The following is a 16,020-nucleotide window of genomic DNA, read 5'->3' as shown; positions in this document are numbered from 1 at the left end:
AATCAAAGCGATTCGAGAGCAGGTCCTAAACTGATCTTGTCCAATATTTTGTGTGGGAGATACCCGAAAGAGTGGGCCGGCTGAGTCCATATTGGAACCTCATCTAAGTCTAAGTCTGTTAGAATTTTACGATGTGCAAAGTATGGACCAAATCGGTTACTAACTTCAAGAGTTATCGTGCGCACAAATTTTCCGAACATTTTCGATATGACCCATCTTCGATCAGTGTGGACAAGATATTACGAAGGCCAAATTTTGGACCAAATCGGACAGACAGACAAACGGACGGACATTTCCAATTCGACTCCAAATTGTCTGAAACGGATTTCGTCCAAACATACTTGGGGTTTAAAACCATTATTTCGATGAGGCACATTTTGCCCGTATCTAAGTGTATATACCCTCGTGAGCATAAATGCTGAGGGTATAAAAATAGTACATGACTTTCGATTCATTTTCACATCAATCCATGAAATGAACTCATAGTCCATATTTATATTAGGAAATTTTCATTGCGGCAATAGTCAGTTTGAAGGAGAGGTGAGGCATATGGTAACCATTTGCCTCTCAATACCCTCTCTCACCGACAAACTGACAATTGCAGCAAGGAAAATTGTCTAATGTAAATATGGACAAACTTGTGTACTTGGATTGACGGTAGTATATGAAGTCTAGACTTTATTAACTTTTTACATCATTTACAAAAAGTGGACCGACATCTGTTCGATATTTTTGAATAGTGACTTCATTTTTGACTTCATTTTTGTATGCGGCAAATCACGGATTTAAAAGGCTGGATTTTTTAGAGATTAGCAGAACCAACACACTGAGCGGAATGTTTATCCTTAACGATTTATTTGATCATTAAAGTACATAAACATGTTCCATGTTTTTAATTAATTTAACTAATCGAACATTTATACATTTTGTGGCAGAACAAGAACATTTATGAAAAAATGTTTAATTTGCAGAAAATTGTAATAATAGCAAAGGAAAAAATACTCATTACAAAACCCTATACTAACCCATTATTTTAACAAGAACAAGGGCGCTTAATAAATGGTCGACCACTCAAATAAATAGTAGCGATTTGTAGTAACATACTTTAGTGTGCACAAAAATAATCACTTATTGCGAGCTTTGTTAATATAATGGGTTAGTAAGGGGTTTTGTAATGGGTATTTTTGTAAGTATTAGCAAGAGTCGACAGTTATTTTTAGTAAGATAGAAGAAACGTATAAGAAGGGCAATTAATTAAATATTAAATTTTATTTTTTTATTTGAAAATTTTGCCTATTAGGCTAAGGTAATTTTTTATAAATTTTTTTATTAATTTCTCGTTAGAGACGAGCTTACTGACCAAGATGCTTTTTGAAAAAGGAAAGCCGACGATACGAACCCACACAATCACCACTGTGTGACATGCATGTTTCGCCTTTGGTTTAGGAAGGCTCCTCAGACACATCGACTGTGGGGCGGCTTCGCTATCCTCTAGCTTATTTCCTCTTTCAAATGCAATTTTATTATCAGAAGCACGAAGGCATTTTTGTGACACTGTATCCGTGCAGAGTCTTTTCCTTAAATTTTTTTTCCATTGGGCGCATCCTCGGGTGGTGGATAGGGGAATGCTCACCAGATATGGCGGGTACCGCAAAAATAAAATAAAAATTGGATTGGAGCGGCTGAATATATAGAGGGAAAACTTAAAACCCTTCAGAAGGCAACGGGAAACCACTGAAGTATTATCCCTTGTAAACCGTACAATATGAATGAAAACATCGAAACAAAGCCCTCAATCTCCGGTAATAAGAGAGTTCTAAGAATCCCCGGAGGTAAAACAAAAACTCAACGTCGGAACATGGAATGTCCTCAGCCTACATGAATCAGGAAAACTAGCCAATCCAAATTCGGAAATGAACAGACTAAATATTGACATTCTTTGGATTAGTGAAACCTAGTGGCCAGATAATGGTAATTTTTGCTCTCAAAACACAAAAATACTTTACTTTGGAAATAACAACAAGAATCATAAAAAAGGAGTAGGCGTAGTAAAGAGGAAGAAAAAAACTATATGACTAGACAATATAGAAGTATGGACGTGAATTCGGGATTCTGTAAGACTTCTAAGAGATGCTAAATACAGAGATGCCTTTGCAGAAATCCTGAAAAAGATATGAAATTATAAAATCTTAAGCATATAATCAATTTTTGTAATATTGTTTTGGCCGTCTATAATTCGAAAACCGAATTGGCAAATAAAGAAGAAGAAGTAGATTTCTTAAATATTTGTAGAGTATAATTTTTCTGATTATCCTTACCTCTGAAAAATCTCTTTGGGACATTTTTACAGCATCATGTGTGGCACTCGAATTGGCTAAATCTGCATTTAACTCATTGCCATTGAAATTTAATGGCAGATTTAATAAATTTTCATAATTTGTCATTTTTCCACATTGAACGGCGAAGTGTCTTCAGTACATTTTATTTAAAAATGTAGACTTTTCGTTGCTTTTTTAACTTGAAAGTTTTATCTGAAACAAAGAAAGAGAAAAAACATTGTAGAATTAACATGTGATTTAATATACCCCAATTGACATAAGGCAATTTTACTTGTGGCTATTCTCAGTTTGTTTGAGAGAGATAGGTGAAGCTAATTCGAATCCGATCCTCTCAAAATTGCTGAATGTAATTTGGGATTATTTGAAAAGAAACATTGTATACAACTGTCACGATTCGAATTTCGATATACAGTCTTTAGCAAAAGTAACCCCCTGTTTTTGTATACGTTTTTTGTAGATCGATTTACTCGCCTCAGCGCAAATGTAGAGCTCTGATTTTTAAAAGAGGATTTCTTAACTATATATGGAACACGCCTACGAAAAATTAGGTCCGTATGCCATCTGGGGGCTGAGCTATGGATGCCTGAATTATTACAAATAAACAAGGTGCATGTAACAATCAGATAGTTTACTTTTCTTATAAACCAAAGATATGAAGTAAAATATTTTCATTGACATTTTGGTTTTTATAAAACAATGTTCTTATTGTATGCCTTGTCGGCAATTTTTTTTTTCGTTCTCATTTAAAATTGTCTCCTGCGTCTATTCAAGCAATTCTGTTCCGGCAAGGCCAAGTCAAATGAATAAGGTAGTGGCATCGACATATTTGAATAAAAGTTTCTTTATGTTGTTGGGGAAAATACAACAATAAAATTTTATTTTTTCATTTTCAACCATCTGGCTTTCTTTCGAAACATTGAAAATAATGACAATTACTAAAAATATAAAAGGATTTGTCTGAAAATGGCCAGTACGACCAATTTTTTTCCACATCCGCTTCCCTTACGTGTTCCTCCTATAAACAGAGAGAGAGTAAACTTACCTACACGCAGAAAAAATATATGTTAGAAATAGGTTTGGATCCAAACAATTACTTGTTTGGGACTGGTTGCAAACAAATATATTTTTGGATCCAAACATAATTTGTTTTGTGTCCAAACAAATATATGTTTGTAACATTTTGTTACATATCTCAATTTTATTTGTTTGGGTACCAACATATTTTTATGTTAGAACATATTTTTTATGGGTGGAGAAAGGATTTTTGTCAAAGAGAGTAAAAACGGCTATCGCGGCTGCGGAATGCTGTTTTATAATAAAGAGCTGTGTGTGTGGTGTAATAGAAGACTCAGAAGCGAAGACGGGAGGATAAAAAGTTTGTTTTTGCTTTGGTTATGTATGCGGCCAAATACATGTGTTTCGTGTTTTATTGTTAACCAACGTAGCAAGCGAAGAGGAAAAGAAAAAATGGTATGAATTATGTTGTTATTTTTTCTTCGGAGTGCAAGTAAGCATACATTTCAATGTGTTTTACATTGACATTTACGCTCCCTTGCTCTCAGTAAGCGCCCACTGGTGCATGTGTTTGTATTTTGATGGCTTTTGGGTTTGTATTTATATTATATCTAAACAAATATTTGTTTGCAGGACCCAAACATATTTCATGTTTGGGACTGGTTGCAAACAAATATATGTTTGCTGCAAAATAAGTTTGGGACATATGTTAGAGATGTCTTTTTTTCCTCCGTGGTTCATTTTGTAGATGAATGCTTCTTTAATTTTTGGACTATTTTGTATCTATGTACCAGAACCGGAAAAAATATAATTTAAAAAATTAACTTTTTTACGTCTTTTGTTTTACTATTTAGATCTAGCAAATTTGCATCTTCTAGAAAGGTTGTTTATTTGGATCATAGGTTGAAGTGGGATGTTTGCCTGAGTTTTGAACAACGGTTTGTATGTACCCAGTAAAATGTTCGATGCCAAAGATGTTATTCAAGCATGTGTGTGATGGGGAATATAATTTTTTAGCATCTTCACTCATTCTTTTTGCATGATGTTTGAATTCCTTGTTACAACAATTTAGTAAATGATTCTTCTTAATATATAAAAGAGTTTAGTGATGACTGAGTTACCGACTGACAGATCATCGCCCAGACGAAACGGCTGAAGCTAAAAGCTTGAAGTTTTGAGTGTGGGTTGTTGTCAGATTTCGCCACAGATCTTCATCAGTTCCCTTGTTTCTTGTTTTTCAGTGGGAAAGATTTGGTTTTGTTTGCAAGTGAAGTTGCTCGAGTTTAGGTAGTGCCAAAGAAATTCTCGATCAGAGTGTTTCTTTGCTTACGTATATATTTGTGCGAGCAATTGACACTTGGGTATAAAAAGTTTCTTGTTGAAAAACAAGAAACAAGGGAACTGATGAAGATCTGAAACTATAGTCTTCCCTGCCTTACCCCTTGGTAAACATCGTTGTTTTAATAAAATATTAAAACAACGACTATGGGATTTAGAATTAAGATTACAGTTGCAGTGAAGCTTTCCCATGTTATTCCACATAGTTGACCTTCTTGTAAATGCCTTAAGAAGATTTTTCTCAATAAGGCGGAATTTACCTTGTGGAACCTCCTTATTAACATAACATATGTTCATATAAAAACGCCGTTGTTAAAAGAAATCAGCTAAATATTGCAATAATGTAGTGTCGGTAACTCTTAACGACTACATTTTTTGGTTGTTAACTTAACAATAATTTTCGGTAAGTAACGACAAAATTTACTGACAAAAATCGTTAAAATTTGTATACAGAATAGCACTTAGCGAAAATTATCGTTAATACCGACATTCGTCGTTAATTCTGTCGTTAAGGAGTTACAGAATCGCACGACTGGTAGTAATGTCTAAAAGAAACGTAAAAAATCAATTTTCATCTTTTATTTCACAGTTTTTAATTTAGTTTTGTCAGCGTTCGACTTTTTCTTCTGTTTTTCATCCTTTTTTCTTGATTATGAAATAATCGTCAAACAAAAGTCGAAAAATCAGTTCTGCCATTTTTTACCTGCAGAAATTTGTCTGGTAGCCTGTGGTAGAAGATAAAGGCATAAGTGCTCTCTCTCACTCTCTTAAAAATTGCTGCTAGTTTTACCACTTTTTGGGGTTAAGGAACGCTTTGCAGGTTAAAAATGGTAACAAATGGTAAAAATGGTAACCTCAGTTAAGTAAAGGAACACAGCTAAGATGACAGAATCAAACAAAAACAGTGATATGCATTCAAAGAATAAATCCTACAACAGGGATGCACAAAGAGAATCGGACACATTTTCTTCTAAATGTTTCACACTGTATTTTTGTTGGCTTTTCATAACTTTTTTATGTTTTAAAACTTTAATTGTATTCTAAAATAGTAAAAGTTGCATATTGTTTAAAAATATTTATAAAACAATGTGTATATTTTTGATTGTACTTGTGTCAATTATGGCTGGATTAAGAGTAAACGACGCTAGAGTACTGTTTTGTTCACTATTGGTCTACAATGTAGACCAATGTTGCACAAAACAGAATTTAAGAGAGTTTGACGAATGTAATTTTTAAGAATTTTTCTTCATTTATTTGCTATTTTCAAAACATTACCCAATATAAAATCGTCCATTAAATATATTATTAACAAATAAAAACAAAAAAATTATAATCATCCATTTGTTGTTGAAGTAACAAAAATTAAGAGTATCTGGGAGCGAGCCCAATGTAGACCAGAGGTGCACACGAAGATCATGGCATTCTGGGTGATTGTATGGGAAAGAGACCCGAATTTTTTATTTTATAAAACGTTGTTGAGAAAGCAACGGATTAACTTGCGAACGGATGTACTATAGGGTTATGACTTTTTGGTTTTTTTGCTTTCTCAACAACGTTTTATAAAATAAAAATATGAGTTTACCCGCGATCAGCTGAACATTACATCGATTGATAGGCTCAGCTATTTGCGGACATAGGAACTTATATGCAATAGTGTGAGATGTCCAATAACATTTTGAAGATCACACCACTGAAATAATAATACAGTGGTGTAATTTTGCAAAAAAAAAAAAAATGTTTCTGAAGCAGGTTGACTTCTGGGTCGGTTTGTGATACATTTACATACATACATGCCATTGGTACAAACCGATATTTGTGAATCGACAACCTTTGTCGATTGCATGGTTTGTCTGTAGCATCTAATTTCACATTTGTCGTACAAGCGTTTTATTATTGGATTTGTTTGTCATCGAATATACGGCGGCGCCACTAAACCAGTATCTCTAATGCTCAACAGCCATGTCCAATGAACGTCTAATTCGAACCACAAATCAATGCTAAAGCAGAAATATGAGAAAGATAGTGATGGCTTTGTGCTCAATAGTGTTCGCATAAATATCAAGTTTGCTCTAAACATTTTAAATCATAATAGTGTGTACATTAAGAAATGTTATCGATTCAGAGAGGCCGTTGTCTCTGTTTTGAAAATGCCGCCTTCTTGATTCTGAGAAATGCATTTCATTGGATATTCGTTTAAGTCCAGCAACATTTGCGCTGCTTTTGTTTAATAAACATATACGCATTATTTTTCCAAATCTGAACATCCGGTAAATGCGGTCAAACAAAACAAAAATACATTTATTTTATCTGAGATATGAATGAGCTGAGATAAAATCAACAAATGGCGCCAGAATGTTTGGTCTTTGTTTCAAGGTCGATATTAAACATATACCAAACAAGAAGCTTTGTTTTAATTCACATTCACGCATACATATCCAGATGTATTTTACTTAAAAAATTGTCTGATGGTAGTAAATATCAAAAAAATTAAAATTTACATCTACCTCGTATAGCACATTGTCCATATGAATTCCAAAAGATATCTGAAAGATTTTTATGACTTTCTTCTTAAAAGTGTGGATTCCCTATTCCGTCTCTTTGTTGTCCAGTTGTCAGTTTAAGTATGTTTTGAGACATTCGTAAACGAAGACTTATTATTTGATGCGGAACCGTCACACGTTATCTTTTGATTTTATTTTCTCTGAACCAACAAACACATTTTAAAATATTCACAGCAGTCCGAAAAGAGAGAGCAGAAATTGCATGGTTGTTAATGGTTGCTCTTTGAATTGAGTCATTAACATTTATGAGCTAAAGCAAATTTCTTTGACTTTGTTTGACATCATAATCAGTTGAGTAATTTGATGATTAAGATGATGATGTCCAAATAAAAAAGGGTTTTGTTGTGATTGTAAATACTTTATATTTTCCTTTTCTAGAAATCGAGTGTACCCTTTCGCTAACACCTTTCGCATTCCTTTAATTCGAATTTCCAAAAACCGAGCCCTATCTTAACGCAACACATCAACAGTGACCCACACTTCAATTTCAAAACTAGTGATTAAAGGCTACAGTCGGGACGGGGGCGACTATGTGATACCCAGTGTAAACATTTCTTTTAGGGAGATACTAAAATGTTAACCCACCATGTCTTTTATACCAAATAACTTAAGGCTAACTGAACCAAAATAGTTAATAATTTTATATTTGGATAGCTTAGCTCATTTTGCAATAACTATGCTATTTTACCATCAATGACAACACATACGTTTTAATTTAAATCTCAGAAAGTCTAGTTCCGCTATAAAGCTCTTCCCTTGGAATATGTCTAACAGAAGCGAAGATATCAACATTGGAAATACAATTCCACAAATTGGAAATTGGGATATCTGAGCGTATTTTTCTATGTCTCTAGTATTTGGTCAATTTTGGTAACGCTATTGGGATCAATTTAAAGCTCAGAATGTATTTATTATTATAGGTCACTTTTGTTGAAATGGGATATTCGTCATTACAATTTTGGAAGGTCCCTAACCTAAGCTGTGATATTCGTTCTTGCAAAAATGAAAAAATAGGTTGGATTTGCGACTATTGCGATATCTCCGTTGTGTGACCATCTACGCCAACCGTATTTACATCGTTGTAAGTATATATGATATTATACCCTCCACCATAAGATGGGGGGTATATTAAGTTTGTCATTCCGTTTGTAACTACTCGAAATAATCATTGTAGACCCCACAAACTGTATATATTCTTGATCAGCGTGCAATTCTACATCGATATAGCCATGTCCGTCCGTCTGTGGAAATCACTCTAGCGTCCGAACGCATTGAAGAAGGTGGATGAAATTCTGGTAAAATCTATTATATATACGTAGGACTTTTGGTATTGAAAGCGGGTTATGTAGGTCCACGTTTTCGTATAGCCCCCATACAAAGTGACGCGTCGTCGTTTTAAGGAATTTTTATAATATTTGTCCCATTTGACCACTGAATCGGTTGTAATTTGGTATTATGTCTTTTCAGAGGTTAAAAAATATTTCTACCAAAGTTTGGTATAGCCCCCATATAACACCTCGCATATAGTACGCGTCACTTTACGATATTTTGAATGTATTAGTCCCATTTGACCACAGAATCGGTTGTACCTAAGAAACATTTCTACGATAAAATGTTTACATAGGTCCACGTTTTCATATAGTCCCCATAGGACGATACCTCCCGATTTTCGGTATTTTGAAGGTTTTAGCCTCATTATCACACCGAAATGGCTGAAATTTTTCCCCCAGAAATTTGAAAGTATAGGTCCACGCGCTCATACACCCCCCATAGAACGGTTCCTCCATATTTTTGGTATTTTGGAGGTTGTGGCCACATTAATCCACCGAAATGGCTGAAATTTGGTATTTGGCCTTCATTTGGGGTATTAAACGTTCCATTTGGGGTATTAAACGCCTTTATATAGCCCCCATAGAACTTACCTATTCGGTGTTTTGAAGGTTGTGGCCTCAATATTCCCCAGAAATAACTGATATTTGGTATTTAGTCTTCGTTGGGGGTATAAAATTTCTCCCAGAAACTTGTTGGCACAGGTCCACGCCTTAGTATAGCCCCCATAGGACGATACCTCCTGATTTTCGGTATTTTGAAGTTTGTGACCTCAATATCCAACCGAAGTGACTGAAATTTGGTAGTAAGTCTTCGTTAAGGGTATACAACTTCCCACCTGAAATTTATCGGTATAGGTCCGCGTCTTCATATAGCCCCCATAGAACGGTACCTCCTGATTTTCGGTACTTTGAAGCTTGTGACCTGAATATCCCACCGAAATGACTGAAATTTGGTAGTTAGTCTTCGTTAAGGGTATACAACTTTCCACCTGAAATTTGTCAGTATAAGTCAACGCCCTCATATAGCCCCCATAGGACGATATCACCCAATTTTCAGACTTTTTGGAATTCACTTCAATACAGTTCGTAGTGGAGGGTATAAAAAGTTCGGCCCGGCCGAACATAACGCTTTGCTTACTTGTTTTCTGCTTTTATTGCCATGTTTTGCATTTGGTATACATTATATAGAAGCGGAGATATTCGCATTGGAATAAAACTACAAATATGAATATCATGCGACCATCAACAAAGCCAATAGGTTTCTTCCCGTCAAACCGTAATTTAGCAAATCCAGTGGATTTAAGTTGTCATTTTCATACAACATTTGTCAAATAAAACCAGATAATTGCTAAATCCAGCGTAGTCTAAATGGACTTTAAGTTCGAATTACCAAAAATTCAGCCGTATCTCACTCCTACACACCCGTCGCATGTCGCATCATTTAGTATCTCACCGTACTTTTCGTCCCGTCCAGTACGTATTTCCAAAAACACAAATAAAAAGTTCAGCAGTTTGGAAGTCTAGCGTTATCATTTGTTAAATGACACAGAATTTAGTACCTATTGCAGCCTTTATCCACTTAGCAACGAGATTTTTTTTTTGCAAGAAAACTTAAAAATTTTTGTGAAAAGAAATTTTTGAGACTTTGTCCATATTTACATTAGGCAATTTTCCTTGCTGCAATAGTCAGTTTGTAGGTGAGAGAGGGTGTTGAGAGGCAAAGGATTACCATATGCCTCACCTCTCTCTCCATCAAACTGACAATTGCCACAAGGAAAATTGCCTAATATAAATATGGACTTTCTAAGCATTTTTTAATGAAATTACATTTTCTCTAAAACGAAAAACTTTCCTGGATTTTATCTTTTTTTCAAATGTTGTGTATATTTCGCGTAAAAAATTTTGACAGCAAATAATGAAATATTGGCTTGAACTCGCCTGAATTCACCTTCTTAAATTCACCTTGATAACAGAGTTTTACGACATTTTTGCTTTCTTGGAGTGTTTAAACGGAGCACAGTGGTCGCTGCTATTGGCCAAAAATAAAAAAGGGGTTAAACTTCTCTAAAATTAGTTTTCCATAGCATTAAAAAAGAACAACAAATTAAGATGTTGTTGTCAAAGTGAGTTCAGTGCATAAATTTGATCATGGTACAATCATTACAAGGTAGGCCATAGCAAACAGCTGATTAAATTTTTTCTATGGGTTTGCTTATTCTTTCAAATCGTTATACACAAATTGTCTATAGTCACCTGAAATGCCCAAAGACGTAACCCTCAACGTAACGCTTTGAGGGTTACGTCTTTGGGCATTTCTGATGGAGATGAGTATGTGCAAGGGACTTTTATATAAGGTAGAAGTGATAAACAACTGTATTTTTACTTTTTTTTTGTAAATTTGGCTTTCAAAATGTAATAGGGTCTACTCATGAAATTTGAAACTTCGAAATTTGCTACCATAAAATACTTTTTTTTATCGTAAACGTGTAATAACAATGGCCTACGACAGTTCTGAATGCTTTATATTTAGATTTTGATTCAAATTTGTTCTATTTTAGAGGATTTTCAAAATGTATTTATGTATTTCCTGAGGAAATTTTTGAGAACGACACCATTATTCAATATTTGTGTATTGACATTAAATTTTCAATAACAACAATGTTGTTTTTGTAAATTTGTTAGTTGTTGTACGAATAACAGAATGACGAATGTCTTTGGTTGTCCATGATATCTTTTAGACAAAATAGGAACATATTTGTGGATTAATTGCCGTCATTTAAGTTCAGACTTAGCGTATAGCTTGTTAAAGCGGACCTTTGCAGATATCTTTGAGTTTTTGAGTTTGTTACTTTATAAAACCCCAGAAAATACAGTGGAACTGATAGTTTTGAGATCCTACAGAGCTTTAAAGTTGTCCTTGTAAACATTATATGCTCATGAACTTGGCAAAATGTACGAATTCCCGACTTTTCTCATAAAGTTTATAGGTTTCACAGCATTCCAAGGGGCAAATTACATGCAGAAGCCTTGTCCGTCCATCTGTCTGTCTGTCTGGCTGGAGCGCACGATAACTCTCGAACGGATGAACTGATTTGGTCCAAAACTTGGCTTTCACAATATTATGCCCAAACTTAGTTTACGTTCGAAGATGGGTTATATCGGTCTACTCCTTCGGGTACATCCCACACAAAATTTCGGATAAGTTCAGATTAGGACCAGCTCTCGAATCGCTTTCGTTTTTGTTGCAGCAACTTGTATTCACTGCCCCCATATGATGGTACAAGTTTCATCAGGGGCAAGTCCATATTTCCTGAGAAAATAACCTGAAAGATGTGAAAGATGTGACACCGTGTGTAGTGGTTGGAGCGCAAGATAACTCTCGAACGGATCTGCCGATTCGATGCAAAATTTGGCCTTTGAAATATTTTGTCCAAACATAGTTTAAGTTCGAAGATAAGCCATATTGGTCCACTCCTTTAGGTACCTCCCCCACAAAAGTTCAAAAATGTTTGGAAAAATTGTGCGGACGATAGCTCTTGAAGGGAGTTACCGATGTATATAGATCAGGTTCGAATATTGACTATATTTGTCTACTCCTTTGGGTACCTCCCACACAAAATTTCGGTTAAGTGCACTTTAAGACCTGCTCTCTTTTCTGCTAACTGAGGAATGTCGTAAAAGACGTCAACAAGAACTGCTGCTGCTGCTGATCAACCACAAACACACTCGTGCGATTCAGCGTTTTCCCGTGACAGTGCAATTTTTCTTCTCAAATATTAATTATTGAAATTACAATTGGAATACAAAAATGCCAAAGCTTTTCCTCTACCATTTTTCTTCACACGTATTACACAGCAAGCCAAAAGCGTTCAGTTAAGTGCACTTTAAGACCTGCTCTCGAATCACTTTGACTTTTGTTGAAACGATTTGCATTCGCTACCTCCACTACGATGGTAAAAGTTTTTTCAGGGGCAAGTCCATATTTCTGGGGAAAACAGCCCGAAATGTGTAAAAAACACCTATGTCACCATATGTGACGGTCGGAGAGCACGATAACTCTCGAACTGTTGAATCGATTTGGTCTTCGTCATATTATATACAAACTTAGTTTCATGGGGCAATACCGGTCCACAACTTCCTGTACTTCACCCCAATATTTAAAAATGTCACTAAAATGCTAGGACGATACCACTTGAATGGGGCAACCAATTTGGTGCAAACTTTGGAAATGTTTTACAGACATGTTGAGATAATCACACATGCAAAAGCGCGCTATTCAGGACAAATATCATCACTTTTCCATACAGTTTTTTAACATTTTTTGAAAATTGTTTTGAAAATGTATCGGTATATTGAATATTTTTGGGACTGAAACAAAAACCAAACGATTAAAATACGAACAATTCATGTCAAAAATATTTTTTATAAAAAACAGGGGTTCGATCTCCGAAAAGAACATCCGTTGATGGAAAAACCTCTCAACGAAATGCTAGACATTTTATGAGAATGATTTTAGTGATGTGTAGGTATCTCTTCTAACTCTTGTTATTTGTTTCTGTCTTTGTGAATTGTACACATTTTCCGCATTTTGGTTTAGTTTAAAAATATCGGTACTTTTCTTTATTTTATCTGTTCAAGAACTAGTGCCTCAAGTCTAAAGAAATCACGGTCCTAATTACAATTATTAGTCGATAAATCAGTTAATCATCTAACCCACACGATACTGAAGGCCGTGAATTTGCCTAACCATATACATACATAAATTAGATATGTTTGCGAATGTATTTGTATATGCAAATTTTTAGCTTTATTTATTTTGTGAATCCATGTCGACAACTCTTTGAAAATCCGGCCCAAAGAAAGAAATAGAAACCACATCAAAGTAGTCTTTGATCGCTTTTGCTTATCTAAAATATAAGTAAATTGATTTTGAAAATATATTTAGGGCATCGAATATCGAAATGTAGCTCCTAACAGGATTACATACATATGTACAAGAATGACAGTTTTACTAAAATCTTGTTTGATTCTACAAAAATTGTCATAGCGTTTGTTGCCAATCTTAAATTGATGAAAAGATCATACTATTGTATTATGAATTATAGTGAGATTAATTGAGAAACGAATCGACTACGGACAACACACAGATGTAACACTCTCTGCGAAACAAATGTATTCAAACGAAATAAACATTAAATTATGACCTTTGCAACTGCCGATTAAGTAAATTGAATAATTCCAATTGGAACACCTTTGCTTTGTAAAAACGTTCAACATTATAAGTTTGGGTTTAGTTTTTTGTGTTTTTAAAGAATATTCGCGGTATTCTTCGCACCCACGCTTTATTAAATAAACACACGAACACACACACACGAGTATATACTGGCATGTCAGACAGTTAACGCAACAAAGAACGAACGACACGCAAAATATTCAAAACAAAAGACTTAAGCAAGAAACGCGTTTCACATGTTTTTGCGTTGGAATTGCCTTTTTGTTGACACAAATAAATAATATTTCTGTTTGTTTGTTAATTTAATGCAATTTGCACAGCATCAAAGGCAAAACGATCCATTCTTAATTACAGGTGGATGCACAAATTGACCACAAATAGCAAAAAAAAAAAAAAAAACAACAACATTAATATTATTGTTTTTTTCCTTCACTCGCTCCGCAACGTTTCGTAGACGACCAAACTTGTATCAACTTTGAGCATAAACCTGATCACATCTTCAGTATTTTTGTGAACCAAATGATCATTAAAGTGGAGAGAAGCCAAAGAGCTGGCTGGACAGACATGGAAACAAAACTTTAATGTGGATGGATACATATGTGAAGCTGAATGTGTGTGTGTTTGTATGATTGAATCTCCTTCAAAACATTAAAAACAAAACGAAACCACAACAGCAACAACGTAAGCAAAAAGTATGTACCAAACTGGTCTGACAACTTTTCTGCTGCTAAAACTGAGGAATGTCGTAAAAGACGTCAACAAGAACTGCTGCTGCTGATCAACCACAAACACATTCGTGCGATTCAGCGTTTTCCCGTGACAGTGCAAATTTTCTTCTCAAATATTAATTAATGAAATTACAATTGGAATACAAAAATGCCAAAGCTTTTCCTTTACCATTTTTCTTCACACGTATTACACAGCAAGCCAAAAGCGTTCAGTATGCTTCTGTGCCTTCCCTTACAACTGGTACAGAATTTGCGAATACATAATTTTTTAAGAATGTCGAATAGTTGTTTATTTGGTGGGGGCACATTCACTTTAGCTTCATTTGCTTGAAATGCAAAGCAAACATGCACTGATTTGTTATCACACAATTTTCTCGATAGAATTTTTAGATTTTCCTTTCCCTTATTTTTCTACTATTGGGAATATTGGACATTTCTTTGAATATTTATTTTCACCAAAGCATCACACTTGCAATAAATCGGATATGTATCTATTGTGATATACATACAAACATCAATAAAGAAATCAACACACACACAAGGTAAGCGACGAATTTGCCCGTTTTCCGCGTATTTTTCGATTAGTTGTTATTCGCTCGCGCTCCCGTTAAAAACTGAATGGTTGCAAAGCAGCAAAAGTAAGTCGAGCTTCAAAATGGTGGTATGCTCTTTGCGCTTTTGTTAGGCTGCAAGTGCTGATCATATGTTTGGAGAGCAACTTCCACAATACACACCAAACCAACTGCTTAAGAGACATGTAATATTTTGGTGGAAAAAATTGAGAATTACAACATCACTCTAATGGACTTGTTTGATGAAAAGGTGGGGATGTTTAGGAAGCATCTTTGGAAAGGACAGGATGTCACCAGGCTATTAACAGGAATCTGGCACAAGTTACAAATTTAAACCAAGTTGTTCGGATCATACAGACTGATGTAGTTGCAGGGCCAAACGGGAGTTGCAATTTCTTGTAAGACTTTTTTCTAATAGAAATGTTTCATCCCTAACAAGATAATCCTATTTTTACATACAATTAGGGCCAACTGAAAAAGAATTCTATGAAAAAACAAGTGAGCCAAGCCTATAGTCGGGACGGAACCGACTATGTGATACCCTACACCTCTAGCCCTGTGTATAAGCATTTCACTGATAAACATTACTTTTATGGAGATACTAAAGTTTTCGGCCACCATGGATTTTATACCAAATGACTGGGGGGTAACTGAACCAAAATAGTTCATAATTAATTTTATATTTGACTACTTGGCACTGATTGAAAGCTTTGTTGGTCGTCTTGAATAGCATTTTACATTTTACAAAGAGATTCAGAGGTATTTGTCATTAAAAAAAAACCTCAACATATCAAAATTGGATAGCTTAGCGCCTTTTAAAATAATTCTGATATTTTACCATCAATACCACATTTTGTATTAATTTAAAGCTGAGATGATCTATTGTTATTATCAAGGAATATGT

General features: G+C 34.8%; 1 protein-coding gene across 3 annotated transcripts in view; it reads right to left on the bottom strand.

Moving 5' to 3' along the window:
* Positions 1-16,020, bottom strand: part of LOC141397638 (tetratricopeptide repeat protein 28) — a 76,113-nt gene that overhangs the window by 20,256 nt on the left and 39,837 nt on the right. Inside the window, exons 1-2 of one of the 3 annotated variants that reach the window (XM_073974192.1) lie at positions 14,714-15,160; positions 2,319-2,531 (exon numbers count right to left, since the gene is read on the bottom strand). In XM_073974192.1, coding sequence (XP_073830293.1) covers positions 2,319-2,444 — 126 coding nt within the window. In that variant the 5' untranslated portion in view covers positions 2,445-2,531; positions 14,714-15,160. Of the gene's footprint in view, positions 1-2,318; positions 2,532-12,412; positions 12,457-14,713; positions 15,161-16,020 lie in introns of those variants that run through there. The other 2 variants (XM_073974193.1, XM_073974194.1) reach the window with 2 other exon arrangements.

This window comes from Musca autumnalis, unplaced genomic scaffold (genome assembly GCF_047663935.1).
Source record: "Musca autumnalis isolate F117 unplaced genomic scaffold, ASM4766393v1 scaffold_3, whole genome shotgun sequence".
Taxonomy (NCBI): Eukaryota; Metazoa; Arthropoda; class Insecta; order Diptera; family Muscidae; genus Musca; species Musca autumnalis.
This window is presented reverse-complemented; position numbering and strand designations above follow the sequence as displayed.